A 13182-nucleotide genomic window follows, 5' to 3' on the forward strand; every position below is an offset into this window, starting at 1 on the left:
GTTGATGCAACTGAATTATTAACAGAATAACTTATGTTTCATTCTTCAAATGCAATTGATAATTTATAATTGCAAAAACTTTCACATGCTATAGGAGCCAGTTCTAAAGAGACAAGTATGTTTTACACAAAGTAGGCCATACAGGGGTTCTCATTCATGCACTCTCACATCTCACCTTCTACAGTATTTTGGCCCTGTTGTAATTTTATTTAACATCTTAGTTGCATCAAGTAGAAACCTAAGTCTTCAGATGAAATAGGGCACTGCTTCCAACCTGATAAACAGCGTAGCAGAGTTTATCTAATTTTCTAATTTCCTTAAATTATGCAGGTAACAATCAGCAGTTTCTAACAACAAGAGAGTAAGTGGAGAATGGAAAGGAGACTGCCTGAAAAGGGAATGCTATTGTTTAGGAGTCCTGTCAGACACCCAACTGTCACATGGGACACCAGAAAGTGCTCCAAGGCACTGCTGATAGTCAGCAAAACCAGATTATTGATACTTTGCAGTGCAGATGATTAGATAAACTTCTGCTATTCAAAACATTGCCCAAACTAATTTCATGAAAGTAGCAAGGTGTGGCCGGTTGACGTTGCCCCCTTAAGAAAGGGAATATGGTGGACGGAAGTTGGTAAACGGAAGGAATAGTCTAAACTAATTTCATTGGAAGAGTGGGAGGAAGCACCTTCTGAACTGGGAGTGAACTGGGAATGAACTGGGCACTCTGGTGCTTCTATCTTCAGTCTTGCTTCCGCCTTTCCACGGTGCGGCCGCTCTCTGTCTCTGTGCTGGGCTTTCTGCCAAGGCCTCGGCCTTGAAGATAGATAAAGGCCGGTATATTAACTCCCTTCCAATTAACACGAACTGCTTCTAAAATTTTTTTTTTCCTCTCTTTTCTTTCTCTTTCTATCCCATTCTGGGGAAAGGGGGGGAAGAGAGGGGAAAGCGGAGGTGGGGGACCCCTCTGCCGAGGGGGTCACTCTCATTTCTGTGTTACTCTGTTGTATATCTTTGTATATATTGTAGATATTGTAAATTTGTAAATATTCCCCTGCATTCCCTACTTTGATTTGTAAATATAGCTCCACTGCTTTGCTAATTCAGCTTGTGAGGTTTTTTTTTTTTCCTTTCCCTTCAATTTTCTTTTCCCTTCACCTTAAAAGGGGGAAGGGAGGAGGCTTCTTGGCCTTGCCCTTCCACCCACCACACAAGGTCAAAAAATTCTACTCATAAGACTAAGCCTAATTCACCAAGAATTCATGTCTTCATAACAAACAAAACAAACCAAAAACCATAGGTGAAGATGTCAGGTATTATTCTTCCAGTCCTCCTCCTGATGTATTTATTAGACAAAGAGAAACCAAATGCCTTTCTGAAGTCTTACTTTGTATTGATGAAACAAATCACACAAAGAATCCAAATGAGGCATAAAATAAATGGGAAAATGAAACTTCACATTCATTTTTTGCTCTCAGAAACACAATGTTTTACAGCCTGGATGGGATTTTGGTCCCTAAAAAATTACATCTTGCAGCCATTCAGGTTAAACTGGCCTGAATTTAAAACAACCAGAAGAACAAACAATCAAGAAAACATCTACGATCTCAGACTTGGTTTTGCTCTGTTCACCGAGACAGGACAGGCACAGCATGCAGAGCAGCATGTGACTCCTCTCCTGAGCCAGCTTCTCTCAGGTGAGGGGCAGGCTAGGCATGGGCACAGACAGTTCTCGTGGGTGTTTTCACCACCCCAACAAATCAGCAGAGGGAGGTGCTAAGTCATGCGTGTTTGTTGCTCAAGTTTTCTCTAATTAGGGCACGTGGGCAGGAATAGCGAAAGATCTGTGTTGACCTAAAGCTGTTTCCACAAGATCTGTGTTGACCCAGACAGAGATCTGACATAAAAATGCAGGTGTCCAGGCAGCTGGCTGTAGGGAGTGCCAGAGACTCTCCCTTCTCATGGCAGACTTCAGGAACTACACCTGTATGCACTGTGAGCACGTGAGTGACCTTCTCAGCCTAGTGGCTGAGCTGAAGGAGGAAGTTGAAAGGCTGCAAGGCTGTGGGAGTGCAAGAGGGAGCTGGACTGGTAGAATCAGACTCCCATCAACCATGCAGAAGTCAGGACACTGAAAGCTCCCACCCTCTTGCCAGCTTCCCAAACAGAATGACTCAGAAATTGGAGATCAGTGGAGCCAGATTCCTCCCAAATGTGGCAGGTGTGGCACCCCAGTAGCTGCTGAACCCCCTCAGGTGCCTCTGAAGAATAGATTTGCTGTTCTTAGTGAACCTGTTTCTACCAAATGCAACATTCTGCAAAGGAAACCAACCAACAGCAGCTGTGAAAGCTTGTCTAGTTTACGTCATTCAGAGAGGCTAGGAGTGAGCAAGCCTACTGTCAAAAGATCCGCAGCTAAGAGGAAAAGACGGGTGCTTGTCATTGGGGACTCACTTCTAAAGGATGTTGAAGGTCCTATATACAGACCTGATCTACTCTTTAGGCAAGTCTGTTTCCTATCTGGGGCCAGGATTAAGGGTGTAGTGAGAAAACTGACTACTACCTGTTGATGGTTTTCCAAGTAGGCAATGATAAAATCTCAACAAAAAGTTTAGAGCAAAGAAGAAAGACTTCAGAGGTCCTGAGACAAATGCTTCTGTCCCACCATTAGCTATGCCTGATGAGGAGGGCATGAATATGAAAATCCAGCAGATAAATGTCTGGGTATGGGACTGGTGCCAACAGCAGGATTTTGAGTTCTTTGATCACAGGCTACTCTACAAGACCCCAGGCCTGCTGACTATAGATAGGAAATGCTTGTCTCAAAGAGGAAAAAAAGTCCTGGGGCAAGAACTAGCAGGAATGGTTGATAGGTCTTTAATTTGGAAGGGGGAAGAGGGGAAAAAACAGGGTCACTGAAGAGAAACCTGGGACAATTGTGAGGCAGCTCCACCCCTATCCCAGGGGTTGTAGGGGATGGTGGATTATGTGATACCCACAATGGTAACAGATGCTCCTCTGCTAACTCTCTGAAGTGTCTGTATACCGACACAAGCAGCATGGGAAGTAAGCAAGATGAACTAGAGATCTGGGTGCAGTTGCAGGGCTATGATCTCACTGCGATTACAGAGGCATGGACATCTTTATTAACAACCTGGATGAAGGGATTGAGAGTACCCTCAGCAAGTTCACTGATGGTACAAAACCAGGGGGCTGGAGGGTGGGGGTGGGTGGTGGTGCAGTGGCTGACACCCCATTAAGCTGTGCTGCCATCCAACAAGACCTGGACAGGCTGGCGAGCTGGGTGCAGGCAAACCTCATGAAGTTCACTAAGGACAAGTGGAGGGTCCTGTATTTGGGGAGGATAACAGCAGGCACCAGTACAGGTTAGGGGTTGCCCTACTAAAGAGCAGCTGCTAAATACTGAGGCAAAGTAGGCATTGAGCACCTCAGCCTTCTCCTCATCCTTAGTCACTATGTTAAATGCATTTCCAAGCCTTTTTGGAATTACTGGGGGGAGGGATGGAACAAATGAACAAAAAAAGACATTTTTTTTTTAACCTCTTCCTTTGCATTAATATTATAACAATTTTCATATAACAGATATAATTTATTTAAGTACATTCATAAGTTACCTGGTCAAGGAGCTAGAAAGTAAAACACAGCACTGTGACTGCCTTGATTCTTATTAGTTTGAATCACAGGCAAAAAGTAATCAGCATATATACCTAAATCGGCTGCACAGCTATGGCCCAAAAGGTGTTGCTTGGCTTTTGTGATGATTACAAGACTAAAGTTTTAGAGGGTGGGTGGCTGGGAATCCTGGTAAAATACTTAATCAACCTCATCCATTACTGAATGCATGTCAGGGAAGTGTAAAATGAAAGTTGTACAGCTGATTACACAGATCTCCTACATGAAATAAAAAGTGCAAAACAGGATTTACAATTTTATCCTCACAATTTTCCTCTTCTACTACCCCCTAAACCGCATTTTGAAGGCAAAATGCTACCACAGAACAAGAAACCATCTCTTCAGATGTCCTTCATCAAGCTGATAAACCTGCAAGACTTGTTTCTATAGTTTTTGCACCATTTTATCAGTTTATAAACATTTACCAGAAACAAACTGGATCAGTAGACAGATTATTTTACTGATAAAACCTTGCATAGCTTAGGATATCTAAAAAAACAGTATCTGCCTAAGAAAGTGGTAAAACTTGGCTGTTCATAACCCAGAATTTTCAGTGGGTTATGTAATTGTATTTTAGTATGAATTTTTGTAAAATCCTGTTTTCAGAGAGTCTAAATGGTATTTTTCTTTTGCCTGTGGGGTCTGATTTCAGATTGAAGGAGATAACTGACACAGATGATTTCAGCCAAAATTATTAGAGTTTTGGCAAACTTACAATCTACCTGAAGCATAGTTCTACTTGAAATGCAGTGATGTACTCTCAGTCTTGCCCATAATTTAAAAGCTGAGAATCTGGCAAGTAATAAAGCTTTGACAGTGAAGCCACAAGGATATATGAAACTTTCAAGGTTATTCCTTAAGTAATATATGCAGCATACAAAAATCTCTCCTTGATGCCGAAAATTTACTTTCAAAAGAAATACTAGCATTGCTGCTTGTCAGTACTGCCAAGTCAAGAAGAGGGCAACAAAACTCAAATGAAATTGCTTTCTAGTGTCCACCTTACAAACCTAGAGAAGAACTCTCAAAAAAAACTGTAAAAACAAAGCTGACACCTTTGGACATGTTAAGTCCTGATGTTTTTTTCTAAGAAGTTATTAAAAGTTAAATCAATATTTCAGCTTTAGACTCAGGCTCCAAGGAGAAGAATAATGCTAACAGACTTTTATCTCTTTGCAAAGAGACCAAACAGCAGCTGTATCTACCACAGTGCCCTTGCATAAATATTCTCCAGTATGCTGAGCTTCTAAGTGTTATGTCACAGAAACATTTCTACAAGCAAGAGGTAAGAAAGCTCTGAGACCACAGTGCAGGGTGAAAACACTGCAGATATCTGCTTCCTGTCGGGTGCAGCTGCCGCAACAGAGAAGTAGGTAGGTGCTCCTACACGAGGTATGCAATTTACTGGCCTGAATGTACGTAACAGTTCAATACAGAAGAAGGAATAAGCATGTACATATTAAATACAGGGGAAGGCACATGAAAAGATATGACGGCCATGGCGAGTTACAATCGTAAGCATTATATTGCACTTGGGTATTTATTGCATTAGGTAAGAAACTGGACGGACACACATCATTTACACTGAAACTGTGATGCTGAGTAACAAGACGTTTTTAACTACAAAGTGACTCATACTGGATGTTTTGTTTGAGTGAGAAGGCAGTTGCTGTGCTTCCTGTGCAAGTAATATAAGTTTCTTGAACAACAAAGACCCACGTTACTCTGTGACATCTTGTTAAGATCTAGTAATACTGACTGAAGTGATTCGCTGATTCAGTAACCACAAGTTCTGTTACTCCTAAAGTTGGATGAGCTTTTAATGTGATATGTGACTAATAACAGCCCAGTCTGCCATCTCACAGTACCTTCCCTGCAGGTAAACCAGGATGTAACAAGAAATGCATAGTGACATCAGCAGTAAGTTCACTGCCTCCTGCTGCAAAACTGCATAAGCTCTACACTGTTACTGCAGGCAGCGCAAACACAAGGATATGGGGCTGGACAGGCCTGGCACCATCTGCTTTGTTAGTTGCAGTCAAATGCAGTCCTTACTCATTTAGACTTCTTTGAGAGAAGCAAAGAGAGACCTGATCCCTCCTGAGCAGCTACACTGTAACCCTCATAATGAGAACAAGTATCCATGCAAGGTGTGTTTCCCCCATGGGTTTTAAGATTGTCTGTGAAAAGCATTTTCCTTGAGGAAAGCGCTCAGAATAAAGCAACAGAGTTCTGTGATAATTTTTGCCTCTTTTGTGAAAAGACAAGTTCAAGACAGATTATTGTTTTAAGACTGCATAGCAGATCTCTTTGACAGTTGCCCTGATTTATTAACCAGTAACTCTAGGGTAAGGTAATTGGATACTTGTTATCTGATGTCAACAGGAGCCAAGCATCTAATTTCCTTAGGCTTTTCTGAAGCCTGTTTCAGAAATCTCAGGTAATTGAAAGCAGATTACTTTTATCTGTAATTCAGAGAGATTTTTTGGTGTTCTTTAACAGATATTCTTCAGAGCTGCATCTTACCACTACATATAAAAATACATTGTTATATGACAATACAATAAAAAAAAATCCAAATACATGCAGAAAAAAAAGATAAAGTAATAAAATTAACAGTAAGGAATCACATTTAAAGCATCAACCCACAAAGAACTGGCATAGAAATTTAATGTAGGTGTGTTACAAGAGTTAAGAGTTACTTCAGTATGAAAAGACCAAACCTATAAAGAGCTGAAGTAGCTGTGAAGCAGATCATAAACACAATCAGTAAATATAATAATATAACAATCTGTAGGGTAGATGTGCTTCTTTTATCCATGTTTAGCATTTTCATTAGCACTCAAAATTCCCATTACAAGAGGAGATAATAAAGCTAAACTATTTATAAGCTAAATAATTTTTTTGAAGAACTATTTTATTATAATATAGAATAGGATAGCATAGCATAGCATAGCATAGCATAGCATAGAATAGAATAATAGAATAATAGAATAAAATAATAGAATAGAATAGACCAGACCAGGTTGGAAGAGACCTTGAGATCATCGAGTCCAACCTATCATCCAACACTATCTAATCAACTAAACCATGGCAAATAGTTTACCTTATGAGGCTTAACGCATAAACATTTAACTTCTAAACTGTCCAAGCCCAAACTGTATGCTCTTATATTGACTAAAAATATAACATCCTCTTGGTCAAGGCTTTCTCTGGTGTGCTAGCATCCTCTTTTCTATCAGTTTTCCAGATTTCTTTGTACACGTCCAAAAGTTACCTTTAAATAAATGATTGCACATAGAAACAGTAAAAATTTATTTATCCACTCTTTCTTTACTAAAAAGGTTGATCTGGTATTATTCAGTTTCAGTCTCTGCTAAAAAGAAACTTAAAAACTTCAACAGAACCAATATACCTTCTTAAAATCATTAGAAATGTTATTCAAAATCATTCATGTGTTCCTGAGACTCTGCTCATATTTAGAAAGCAAGTTTTTTTAGTGCAATTAATAACGATCCAGGACTGCTTCTTTTCCCCCTCTTTTATGCAGATACCAAGATCTAAAAGCACAGGTTCCAATCCCTATATGAGACTGACAGCAGCCTTACATGGTGGTATGTAGCAAAAATGAACATGGCAGCTGTGAATAATTCTAAGACTGTTATGGAAAGAAAAAAGCTGTAGATACCTACAAGAAGGCAAATAAGGGGCATTACTGATGAATTAATTCTTCAAAGTGGTCGTAGACTGGAGATGGTCCTCCATACTCCAGTTATTGTCAGATGCCTTAGTACAGATCCTTCAATTCTCATGTTTATAAGGAATCAAAAGAAGGAATTCTCTCTAATACATACAACCTTCAACAACATTATTCTGTTTGACTTTGTGCACCCATAAATCTCTCCTTCCCTAATGACAGTGGGTATTACAGGATAATACCCCTCATCCATTTGGAAGTTGTCCCAAATTTAGCTTTTCCATATTTAAATGACAGATAAAAGGGGCTACATCACGCTTATGACACCGGCATGGAGTTTCCATAGTGGCTTGTTTTCCAACAGGTCTGGTCAATTTTCTTTTTTTTAGTAAGTGAACTAGAACTTTCCATCTTCAAACAACAAAATCTTCACAGAAATCAATAAATGCAACACATTTTTTCCACAATTTAGCAGAAAGCATAAGTGTTGAGGACAGTTATTCCAAAGAAAAGAAGTAAAATTTATAGTAATACACTTTTACAAACACAGAAGAGTCATCAAAACCATGGCAGCACAGGTTTGGATGTCAGCCCTTTTGCCAGCAGGCTATCAGAAAAAGAAAGCTATCCAACTCGACTTTCTGATCAGAAACTTTTGTTTTCCTCATTATACTTTCCAAGGGCATAGTATTACTTTTCCAATTTAATTACCTGTCCCAGTGATCTCCAGTCTAGGCTGGCACTTCCAATATATACATGCTGTTTATCAACAATCCAGAAAGATGACTGAAGTCGACCTTCGTTATATGCTGACATGTTCATATACAACACTTCAGCACCTACAGATTTAAGGATGAAATAATAAATAACATTGTTTAAAATAACATAATTTACATTTAAAAAAAAAAAAAGAAAAGAAAATACTTCACATTTCAGGACCTCATCTTCCAAAATTCAAAAAGGATGTAATTAAACATGCCATTAAAGTTTAAAATCAATGATAAACAGCATTACTGTCCCACTATTAACGATCTTAATTAACATATATCCCAGAAAAGCAGGTAGAGATAATGTTCCCATGCTGTATACTTAATTTTCTTCAATTTTAGAACCAAATAATTGCTATGTTTTTTCAGCACTGTATATTCCTAAAATAGTTTACTTTTACAGGCCTATTCTGTAACTCAATCCTGCTACATATTTATTATATTAGTGACCTTTAAAATACCTCTTTGTGAAAAGCAGACTTTGTTCTTTTCCCTTATGCAGTATTTCAGAAATGTAGATTATAATGGGCTGTTGTGTGGAATAGACCCCAACAAGAGGAGCAGAAGTGAAGAATTAAGGAGCTAGGAAGTAAGCAAAAGCCCAAAGTATGCTGAAACTGCTCTTAATTTTGCTAATCTGTAACATTCAATTTACCACTTTGAGCTGCACAGTTTCAGGAAGGATTATAGGCTGCTAAAATCAAAGGAGTTACTTATTGGGTAAAAAAGCACATTGGCTACTTCACATCAGAAGGAATGTCTGAACTAGCCTCATTAATATGTCTGCAGGACTAAATCTAAACAATAGTTGGCATTATGTGAGTTTAGAAGATTTCTCACATAATTTTTGCTCCTTCTGTACTCCAAGTGTTTGTAAGATTAGTTGATACAATTAGGTGATTAATCTGAATTAATCATTCCTGAAGGTAAAGTAACCCACTCACCTTCACATTTTAGCTGTAACTGTAACTGGAGAAGTGACAATAAATAGCAGCATGGAGAGCAGTGATGGTACCAGCCATCTCCCATTAAATGTTTATGGGATCTTCAGTACCATGAATTCCAGTAATCTTTTGATATGACCCACAATTTCAGAAGAATTCTAGGATATGTAGAGAACTATACATTTCTTTTAATCTAACTCCCTATCCTGTCTGCCTTGACTTGCAATTTTAAGCAACAGCTATCAGTGCTAAATATTTCTTTTTTATTAGGAGAATTGTAATCCTCATTTGCACAAACGATTCTAGAAGTTCAGACATCAAGAAGAGGACAAAAATCAGGTAAGGTGCCACATTTCACAAGACATTAACCATACACCACAGGATTTGGAGCAGAATTCAATTTATTGTACAATTACATTTGCTGTGACCAGTTTCTAGGTATCACCCATCCATATTCATCTGTGCATAAAAAGAAATGTATTTTTCCATTTTTCTTAATATGTGTTGTTGCTGACATTCAATTCATGCATTAATGAGCAGAACTGTGTTAATTAATGAGATAATGTGTTTGTAATGGAAAACAAATCAGAAAACACTATATGAGGTGTTAGATGGTTTAATTTTTTTTCTGGTAAATAAACAAAACAAAAGCAGCTCACCATACTAGCTAAGGAAAACAGTTTTGCAAGGTGCAAAACTTCTAGCTGCTTATCTGAAAATGTGTTTAAAATAAATTTTAACATAGCAATTTGGCTTGATCATATTTTCTTTCCATACACCCAATTTGCAATATTAAATGGCAGTATGAATTTAGCACCCACAACACACCTAGATCAGACAGGCTATAAATGAAACATTAGGATTTTTTTTATAGCAAAGGTAAACCAGTTGGAAGCCACAATGATCTTACTTCTCATAAGTAACAGCCTAAAATAAACATAGTTTTAAAACATTTTGTACAATATCCAATGCCAAACAAAAATGCTTATTGCCAAGGTTACAACAGGAGACTCTTTAAAAAGCAATACTAATGTTAAAACCAGCAAACATCATCAGAGACCTGACACAAATTTCAGAAGTTGTAAACCACCAGGTTTTGTGGGTGTGAGCAGTGGGATGGGACTCTCACTCTAGAACATAGTCAAGGCTTCAATTACCCTAACAGTAAATGTTGCAGTGCAGCAGATACTGCTGTCATACACATCATAAAAAAAACCAAAAGCCTGGAACCCAATTTCTCTTCCTTCTGGAAAGAGCTAACTCATAAGACCGAGGAAACGGCATTGTCAAGTTAATGAAAAAAAAAGTCAGGTGTTGCAAAAGCAGCTGCTGAGCAGCCTATTAATGAGTCCTTAACTTTTGTTCAAAGGAAGCGTGAATCAGTATTGATAATTACCTCCATTCCAGAAGCCCATGAGATGTTTTGTTAAAACAGGCTTATCAGGCCTTCAACACAATCCATCATCCCTAGTGTGGTCCAGGTCTCACGAGAAAATTAAATTGGAGTGATCAATATGTGAAGCCACAACAGAATTCTTTATCATGCTACAGTCTCAATTACACAATGCTGTGGGCCTACAGAGTTCAAACAGAAGGCACAATTTGTAGGCTTGATTGCTAATAGAGATGCCAGATTCTTGAAAAAAAAGCAAATTAACAGTTTTGTTTCACTGAAAATTAAATTTATGAGTGAGGTCTTAGTGAAAACCAGTACTGCCATTTAAAACTCAAATTAATTTGCTTGTCCCATAAAATTGTGAATTCTAAAGTTTGGGCTGGATTACCCTCCTGAAGGAAATAAGGGACCACTTTAGGGATTAACACCTCCTTTAGGTAACAGACATTTCTCTGAGTAGTTTTGTTGTTTAGGTAGGAAGGTTTTGCACTTTGTAGAATGGAGATGACTGAAGTCTGGGACACACAGAGAAGATCCTGCCATCTTCCTTAAGTGTTGGGAACATGGCTCCTGGGAGGTGCCAGGCTGCTGCTTAGCTTCTTACTTTCTGTCACAATGGAGGAAAAATCCCAGAAGACATTAGTAGTATTGCAAAAAGATTGACTTGTTGTTCATTTTTGAAAGAAATACAATTCCCAAACAAGAAGGATGGCACAAGCCAGTGATATTTCTGCCTGCTCTCAGATACTCCACTAATAAAACTATGAAGGCTTCAGGGCAAGCTTAACTTCAGGAACAGCAGATTAAGGCTAGAACCTTTCCTCCATGGTTGAATCAAAACACTAAGTAGGAGAATTTAATCAAGAGCTGATCACATATATGATCTACCATGTAAAACTGTATGCCATCAAGTAGCACATCTTGGTGTACCTGTTACAGCATATGATAGTTGTAGATTTTACTGCTGCTCAAGCAAGGTCACCAGGCAGCTACACAAACTGGAAGACTCTTCTCTGTAGGAGACTACAGGAAGCTGGGGATCACAAGGCTGCCACTCAGCCCCCAGACTCAGGTTTATCCAACAGCTGGGAGAAAGTACACCCAGGAGGCTTTGGATCTGACACCTGCATGCACTCTATGATATTGCCTTATTCTCCCGGTACAGAGCCAACATCACTGACCTAAATCACATGTCTGGTGAATACAATAAATAATTTTTTAAAGAAGACACAGAAAGGACAACTGTTTAAGCTGCTATTATCACAGCTGCTTTGAAGGCAAACATGCAAATTATGCCTGCAACAGTTTTCAACAGCACCAGTTACAGGCTAAACTCACTCTGGAGTTAGCAAACATAATGCCCAAGAAACAGAAGCTACATTTGCTTGTACCATGGTTAAAATTGGCTTTCTGTCTTCACAATTTTCTTATTTTCACTATAGTGTTTCTAGAGACAGAGAGAAAGAAAAACAGAAAGTGGAAGAATTTAGGGATTGAGAGGAGTGCTGTGCCAAACAGAGAAAGTTACAGCAACAATGACAGGTCATTCACAATTGGCAGAGCAAGGGTGAGAAAAGCACCAAGAGCCCTGACCCCATTAGCTCTGACAGCAGGAAACAATGGCACAGCAGGAAAGAGACTGGAAACAGAGATACATGATCTCTGTTTGTTGTATGTGTTGGGACTGCATCATGCAGAGCCCTGGCAGATAGCGTTGTGGAGCCACACTGGGCTCTGCTACCTCCTGCTAGGAATGAGAGAGTTGTAGAAGTGAGGAGATGAGCAGGGCCTCTTGAATGCCTCTCTTTCCCCGTTTTGAAAAACAGAGCTTGTCAAGTGCAGGCTGCAGGGAGCACATTGGAGCAGAGGGATCTACACAGGGCTGTTGGTATGATGGGGGAGCAAGGAGGTTGTAGAGGTGTTGCAAAGGAGAAGGGACAGCAGGATCCAAGGAAGGCCTAGCAGGTGAAATGAGTTTGGCAGTGAAAGCAAGGCTGCTTACATCTCCTGTACATTTACAGTTTGAAACTGACAAAAGCTCCTGCAACACATCCAGTCCACCACTCATCTTCCAGTCACCACTCCATGTCACTACCAAGATGGCCACAGCAGGAGCAGCTGTTGTCCATTCACTCTTCTCATCACCACATCCACAGGTTTTGCTCAAAGCATTATCGTTTTCTTTCTCCCAATTCTCCATATCCCCAAGCAAATAGTTCAAGTAATCAGACCTTTAAAAAGGACTCTGAGAATGTGAGCTGCGGCCTTTTTGTTTCATTTCACTGCTGACAATCACCTGGCACACAAAGATACACATTTTGATCTACCTTCTGGTGGGTGGCCACAAGCCAGAGTTCAGACCAGAATTAACTAGTCCATACCATAAGCCCTAAAGCTCACAAGCCCATGTAAAGTTGAGCACAGCTGGTGCTCAAGCAGCCTGCACCACACCTTGCACAGCCTCCCTGGGAGGCTACCACATGGGTGGGAGGCAGCACATGCAGCACTTGTCATTGCGCTATAGACCTGCTGTACTCTTTCAGCAAACCTGAGTCTTCAGAACAGTATAGATGCAATTAATCATCATGTGCTACCTCAGAAAGATTAGTAACAGATCCTTTACTATCCCTAGGTCCCAAATCTTTTTAAAAATACTATTTGCTCACTAGGATGTGCACACCTTCTATA

At 39.5% G+C, this 13182-nt stretch overlaps 1 protein-coding gene across 3 annotated transcripts in view; it reads right to left on the reverse strand.

Moving 5' to 3' along the window:
* The window catches only part of PLD5 (phospholipase D family member 5), a 264750-nt gene that overhangs the window by 94059 nt on the left and 157509 nt on the right, over positions 1-13182 (reverse strand). For all 3 annotated transcript variants that reach the window (XM_068155368.1, XM_068155374.1, XM_068155383.1), the window contains exon 5: positions 8099-8226. In XM_068155368.1, the coding sequence (XP_068011469.1) occupies positions 8099-8226 (128 nt within the window). The remainder of the gene's footprint in view (positions 1-8098; positions 8227-13182) is intronic.

The sequence above is a fragment of the Melanerpes formicivorus genome, unplaced genomic scaffold (assembly GCF_026170545.1).
Source record: "Melanerpes formicivorus ecotype bairdi unplaced genomic scaffold, bMelFor1.0.p_v2 SCAF_2, whole genome shotgun sequence".
Classification (NCBI taxonomy): Eukaryota; Metazoa; Chordata; class Aves; order Piciformes; family Picidae; genus Melanerpes; species Melanerpes formicivorus.